The following is a 7,183-nucleotide window of genomic DNA, read 5'->3' on the forward strand; positions in this document are numbered from 1 at the left end:
TCGGTTTATATATATATTTTAGTTTTTTATGTTGTATAAAATATTATTTATATGATTATTTATATTATATATAATTTTTTTATATAAAATAATTTTGTACTATATGATAAATTATTAATTAATATAATATTAAATTTTAAAATCTTATATAAATAACTATATAATATTACTATAGTCTATTGTATTAATTGTTATACTAATACTATATCACTATATATTATAATATACTACAATATATTATCACTATATTATTATATACTATAATATATATTATATTATATATACTATATAATATACCGAAAAAATTAGACCAAACCGGTAAAATTGAAAATACCGATTTAGGAGTATAACCGGTGCGATATTGAATTTTCAAATCTCAAAATCAGTATATATCGATTAGATTTTAAAATATGTCTAAAACGAGACCGAACCGGACTCGTTACACCCTTAAATCATGATATGTTCATTGATGCCAATTTAACGTGCTTTCCGAGGGGGAAAACCAGAGAGATGATGATGGTGCAAATCGAGTTTTTCTTGGGTGGAGAGCGCTTTATATAAGGAATATCAAGACAAGCTTATATAACATAAATTTGACTTTTTAAGTTTATCCATTTATTTTGTTGAGAAAACTATTGCTAGAGTTCAGAATATCTAAATTCTTTTAGGATTGGTTTGTATTCAGAGATACGATGAGATAATTTTAGATGAAAGATGAAAGTTGAAAAAAATATTATTATTTTTTAATATTATTTTTTTTTTGAGATTTGAAAAAATTTAATTATTTATTATATTTTATTTAAAAAATTGAAAAAATTCAAATAATAAGATAGATGAAAATTGTTTATCACAGGAATGGTAGCTGCCCTTGCAGGAATGGTAGCTAGCTGATAAGGTGGGAAAGAGTCTAAGAGGGATAAAAGAGGCATGCGTGGAACTGTCCCGATTCGAAAATACGGGAGACAGGACTGTAAATATCATTTCAGCCGGTATTGAAACTGAAGTAGTAGGACTGGCTGTAGGAGAAGAGAGTGGCTGCAGCCTACACAAAAAAAGAGTGAACGTATAGGCATGAAAATAATTCATGGGAGTCTCCTATTATGGTACCTTCTACTTCCTCTGACCTCCTTTTTGGGATGCACTTTGGGTCTTAACCGTACAGATTTTCCAGCTGGTTTCATTTTTGGAGCCGCCTCCAGTGCTTACCAGGTATATATGCTACTCCACTGGCATTTATTATATGCATCTCGTATTCATATAATGTTTTGTTTAGGGTTTTCGTTGTTTCCTTTCAAGTACGAAGGAGCCGCATATCAAGATGGAAAAGGGTCCAGCATATGGGATACTTTCACCAGCGTACATCCAGGTCTCTCTCTCTGCATCACTTTCTTTTCCAAATTCAAAGACATTTTCTGAAGGTAGAAACACAGAGCCCAACACACAGAAAATCCTCCCAAACAAGAACACAGCCATCGTTCTTAAAGGACAATAAACGAATATATAAAAATATTCTATCATCTTATTTTCCTAGACAGTAGACGTTACATTTAAAAATCACATGTTTTTTAATTTTTAAGTAGTATGTCTATAATTTTTCATTTGCCTAACATAAGAGGCATGAGAACCTTCAACAGTTTTAAAGGGACTCCCCCACGCCCCCCAATCCAACTGTCTAAGTACATCATTTATATTTTAGCATTGTCCCAGGTAATGATCATCCCGATCTTGTTATCTTCAATTGTGTTGATAGATGCGTTGCATTTTAAGGGCCTCGATCACTTGAACAAAAAACTGTTTTAAATGTAACGCATCAGTTCGTATGATTAGAAATGAGAAATTCAAGAAAGCCACATTTTTCTTTGGATAATATACAACCAAAAACTTCAAAGTTCTATTGAAATATATAGAAAACTGTTGCCACATAACTTGCCACGGTATTAGTTGAGGTGAAAGGTGTATGGTTGAACTGGACAATGGACATTACACAAAAGGCTCTGATGCCATGGGAGCTTACAAAATTTATCAAAATAGAGGCAGAGTGCACGCACGGTGTTTGAGAAAATGTTTCAACCTCACACATAGCATTGGTGGTCGTGGTGTATCTATACATCTAATACTTATATACTACCATTTAACCGTCCAACTGATGGTTTTTGAGAAATTTTTATGTTGTCATGACAGAAAAAATTGCGGACCATAGCACGGGGGATATAGCCGATGAGTTTTATTATCTTTTCCAGGTACGATCGAAGTTACAGAATCCCTACCCTTCTACAAATCCATTATTCTGCAGGTAAAATCTGTCTACTGAAAAGATTGGGAAATGTTCCAGGAGGACATCGCTCTGATGAAAGAAATTGGTTTAGACTCCTTTAGGTTCTCCATCTCATGGTCCAGAATACTACCAAGTAAGTAGCAAGATCATTGCTTAACACAACCTTTGCCATCTTACGTGATAAGAAGAAAAAGATAGACCGCCTAAACCTTTTTTTTTCCCTACTGGAAACCTATAAGTAGAACATTTATCTACAAAGTTTTCTCAAAATACTCCAATCTACATCTGATCTAACCAGAACTTAATTTTGTTTGTAGAGGGAAAAATTAGTGAGGGAGTGAACCAGCAAGGCATCACATTCTACAATAACCTCATAAATGAGCTCTTATATCAAGGTGAAATCTCATTCTCCCTCTCATGCCACCCATCAAGCTAATCATAATTTTATGCAGAGCCTCTCCCTAATATTTGACTACAATATAAGCAGGTTTACAACCTTTTGTAACTCTATTTCATTGGGATCTTCCTCAAGCTCTCGAAGACGAGTATCTAGGATTCTTGAGCCCAAACATTGTGTAAGTTTGACATATACATGTTAAAATCGGTTCAACAAAGCTGGAGAAGAAAAGGTATACATCTGACCAAGATAACTAATTGACGATTCATCAATTTCTAATAATTAGGAATGATTATCAAGACTATGTGGACCTCTGCTTCAAAGAATTCGGTGATAGAGTGAAGTTTTGGGTCACATTTAATGAGCCAAATGATTTTGCTAGTGGAGGGTATGCAACAGGTACTGAGGCACCTGGTCGATGTTCTAACTATATCGGAAACTGTAGCTTTGGGAACTCGGCAACGGAACCCTATACAGTGGGCCATCACATGCTTCTTTCTCATGCAATTGCTGTAAAATTGTACAGGGAAAAGTATCAGGTTTGTGATGTGTAGAATAATTTGAAGTAACCATTATGAAGATTATTTATAGTGAACTTGAGACTCACGTCTTCAATCAATTATATTTATTAGTGTCCATAATTGACATCTTTGCTTATATTTGAGGTTTTAAACGGAAAAAAACTTGTGTTTTCGATTTCGTTCCCTCACATATAGATTCTTCTGTTTGTATATACGTATTATGAGTGAATAATCTTTAAGAAGGAAGCAGATAACCTGTTATATGCTTCAACATATATTCCTCGTGCATATAAAAAAAAATTGAAATCCTAATATGGGTTGCAACCATTGTCTTTCACGATAAAAATGTCTTAAACATCATATGCAATAGAAAAAAATAGTTGTGTTTGATTTTTGTAGGCTTCACAAAAGGGGAACATTGGGATTGTACTAGCTTGTTACTGGATGGTGCCCAAATTCCAAACAGTTGCTAGCACTGATGCTGCCTTTAGAGCCATTGATTTTATGCTTGGATGGTAAGTTGAACGATTTTATGTTGGATAGTTAATTTTACAAGTTGAATTGGGATTAAATTTTGTATGCACCTAACACATCTTCCTTTGAGCTACTATAAGCTAGAGTTGGTATTACATGTTGAAACAGGTTAATCTTAGTTCCCAACAACTTGAGCTGTATAATTGGTACATTTTACGAACACTGGGTGCAAATCATTTGATTGCACACAGGCTCTTTACCATACATAACGAAATTAAAAGATTCAGACGCCAGGTATCCACATAAATGTTCTAGCTTAAATTTCTTGCTTGTTTACGCAATATAACAAGGCACTTGTGTGTTTGTCTTTGGAAAGTTTACTTTTCAGTTTTGGTGAGTTGTCTTATAAACCCAAATAGCTTTAGAAATAACTATTGGTCAATGGGAAGCCCACCCAGACAATCTTGTTTTCTGCAATTTTTCACTACTTTCTATATTATTATTATGTAACTTTATCTTCAACCATTCAAGCTCAAGGGAAAAAGATGCTTAAATGTGCACTTCATCTTCATCTTTATCGCTAATTATTATCTTGTAGGTACCTTCATCCCATTACCTTTGGCAACTACCCTGAGACCATGCGATTATTGGTGGGGAATCGACTGCCCACATTTTCTGTATCGCAATCTGAAATGCTAAAGGGGTCTTTTGATTTCCTAGGAGTAACTTACTACACAGCAAGATATGCAGATGATTCTACATCTTCTAGCAGTGTCAACCTAAGTTACACAACGGATAGCCACGTAAATCTGACCAGTAAGCTCAGGATGCACAACATATATCTGCTTAGTATTATTTGTTTTCCCTTAACACTCACATATACTATTTTTTTGCCACAGCGGAAAAAGATGGCCTTCCTATTGGTCAACCTGTAATCTCTCTCTTCGTCTCTCTCTCACACACTCAAACACAGATTTGCAACATGGCCAGTTGCACGCCATGTTCAGCTACAAATTAAGAGTATAATTTTCCTCTTACACTAAGTAAACCATGTTATAAATGGTTGTGCAGACCGCTTCTGGCTGGCAATACGTTTATCCCAGAGGGCTTCTAGAACTACTTTCATACATAAATAGAAAATTCAACCAACCACTTATTTACATTGCAGAAAACGGTAAAGAAACAATCTCTAATCCTTGAATGCTTTCAGCAGTATTGTACTTGAAATCTTAACCAAACTTCTTCATTGGTTCTTTTCAGGAGTTAATGACAATGCCTCATTGCCCATTCAAGATGCACTCGATGATAGTTTGAGGATAAATTTCCACCATAGCCATCTATCAACTCTTTTAAAGGCTATTAAGTGAGTGCAGATTTCATTACTCAAACTCTCTTTTAGCCTACTTCGGGTAAACGTATTACACGTGTTCAATGGGATTCTTATCACTTCTATAATCAGAACTGCAATAACAGTTCTAACCTCCTAGATTTGGTAATATCCTTTTGTAGATGCATAACGTTTCTTTGCAAATACATATTTTTACACTAATGCTAAAGATATTAACGGGAAAAGTGCTGGCAGGGCAGGGGTTGACGTGAGAGGATACTTTGTGTGGTCATTTCTCGATAATTTCGAATGGGAATCTGGTTATACTCTGCGGTATGGCATGACTTACGTAGATTACAAAAATGGATTGAGAAGATACGTCAAAAACTCGGCTTTATGGTACAAAAATCTCCTTCGAAAGGAAAACATAACGAGAAGGCTACCTTTATTGTACACTGTGTGGTAATCAAATTAATAGCGAGTGATTTGTTGTATGGGGATGTAACTTTTGTGATCTGTTCACAGTTTAATCATATATGTCATTGAGAATTTCAGCATGTATTTATTAATGATGAAAATCAGTTGTATAAAGTGTTGTGAAATGGGGATTTTGTAGTTTGCTGTGACATTGAAGATGAAGATGGTAAGAGAGGAGAACCGCCCAATCCATATGAAATCACCAATTATTTCTATTATATTTTTAACCATCATTCTTCTTCGATGAACTTAACAAATTGATTAGATTTGTACTTGTTTGACAAACTACATTAAGGGGAGGGTTGGATATAAAAATGTCTCTTAATTCCTTTCATCTCATTTTATTATTATAATTTTTTTAAATTTTAAAATACAATAAATAATTTAATTTTTTCAAATTTAAAAATAAAAATTATATTCTAATAATATTTTATTCAACTTTCATCTCATCTTAATTTACTATCTAAATCTCTCATAATCCTACTTTATATATGCGGCATATATATATATATATATATATTTTTATCTCACTTTTCTTTCAAATCCTTTTCTTTTCTATCTGTCTATTTGGTGAGATTTCGTTCTAGATAATGTTTATTCCTTTTACATTTAATTTGTGCTTTGGCTGGCCGGGTCTGCTAGTGCTAGCTAGGTCGGAGTAGTATATATTTGCCGAGTTTCCTCCATGCTACAAGAAATATCACTTTTTGCGACACTTAAATTTCTCGCAAAACGTAGAAAATGCATCGCAAAAAGATTTTTCCGACCATTTGTTTTTTGCCGCTACATGGTTGGTAATAATGAGTCTCAAATATTCTTTTGCAGCAATTTCAATTTTGGTCGGTAATAATCATGGTATTTGCGGCAATACAAATGGTCTAAAATTTCATCGCAAAAAGTTATCAATCATGGTTAATTATGGCCGCTATAATTGTTTCGGCTATTTCGCCTAAAAAAAAGTGATTTATAATATGATTTTTGGTCGCAAATAATAAAAAATTTTCTACTATGAAGGTCGCACATATTTATTTTTGTCACAAATACTTATTTGCGTCAATTAATATTGACATAAATAAATATTTGTATTACGATTCCTAAAACAATTACACAAAGTTCTTACTTTATATTCGAAGCAATTACATTATTTATAATCCATAAAAACAGTTATACACATTAAATTACAATTCATAAAACAATTATATTATATTCTAAATTTGCAACTTTAGACTTCTCAAGGCATATCAAAGTACAAAATCTGTAAGTATGTATTATTAAGTACAATATACTAGCATAAATCTTTATATCGGGTTCTTGCAAAAATATTCAATGTCATCCTCAAATTATTATAAAACAAAAATTCTAAAAATATAAGAGGAAATGAAGGGGTGAAGGCAAGAAGCATGTACATGAAATGTTTATCTAAACTCAGGAAGCATAAAACACTTGATAGCATAAATATGTATACATGACAAAAAACTAAAATTAACAAAAAATCTCATTTACATATAATCCATGCACAAGTGATTTTATTTTCTCAATTTTCTCCTCAAAGCTATACTTCTACAAACATGATAATTCAAGTTTCCCCTCTACAAAAATGCATACACAAAGAATAGTTCCTTGACTACGTAGGCAACAAATTGACGAAAGAGAGTAGAGAGAAGCCAAAACCTCAATGGTAGTTAATGCCATTATTTGTTCACACAAAGGTT

The 7,183-nt window shown here is 33.1% G+C and overlaps 1 protein-coding gene across 3 annotated transcripts; it reads left to right on the top strand.

Moving 5' to 3' along the window:
- The first annotated feature begins 889 nt into the window (after nucleotides 1-889).
- LOC109001505 (beta-glucosidase 17-like) lies at nucleotides 890-5,585 on the top strand. Of its 3 annotated transcripts, none has more exons than XM_018978823.2 (13): nucleotides 890-1,209; nucleotides 1,297-1,366; nucleotides 2,182-2,240; nucleotides 2,333-2,408; nucleotides 2,593-2,670; nucleotides 2,763-2,850; nucleotides 2,959-3,211; nucleotides 3,593-3,708; nucleotides 4,266-4,483; nucleotides 4,567-4,598; nucleotides 4,739-4,841; nucleotides 4,928-5,030; nucleotides 5,255-5,585. In XM_018978823.2, the coding sequence occupies exons 1-13, from the start codon at nucleotides 1,072-1,074 to the stop codon at nucleotides 5,259-5,261; spliced, it is 1,341 nt and encodes a 446-aa protein (XP_018834368.1). In that variant the 5' UTR covers nucleotides 890-1,071; the 3' UTR covers nucleotides 5,262-5,585. The 3 variants fall into 3 exon arrangements, with proteins under 3 accessions (XP_018834368.1, XP_018834367.1, XP_018834371.1); XM_018978822.2 differs by having other exon boundaries at nucleotides 892-1,209; nucleotides 5,250-5,585; XM_018978826.2 differs by having other exon boundaries at nucleotides 1,191-1,209; nucleotides 1,304-1,366; nucleotides 5,250-5,585.
- Nucleotides 5,586-7,183: the final 1,598 nt, after the last annotated feature.

Source organism: Juglans regia, chromosome 14, assembly GCF_001411555.2.
Source record: "Juglans regia cultivar Chandler chromosome 14, Walnut 2.0, whole genome shotgun sequence".
NCBI classification, from domain to species: Eukaryota; Viridiplantae; Streptophyta; class Magnoliopsida; order Fagales; family Juglandaceae; genus Juglans; species Juglans regia.

Coding starts and splice junctions, on each gene's coding strand:
- LOC109001505 (XM_018978822.2), top strand. CDS start 1,072: ATGAAAATAATTCATGGGAGTCTCCTATTATGGTACCTTCTACTTCCT. Junction 1,210..1,296: donor CCGCCTCCAGTGCTTACCAG/GTATATATGCTA, acceptor TTTCCTTTCAAG/TACGAAGGAGCCGCATATCA. Junction 4,599..4,738: donor GCCTTCCTATTGGTCAACCT/GTAATCTCTCTC, acceptor ATGGTTGTGCAG/ACCGCTTCTGGCTGGCAATA.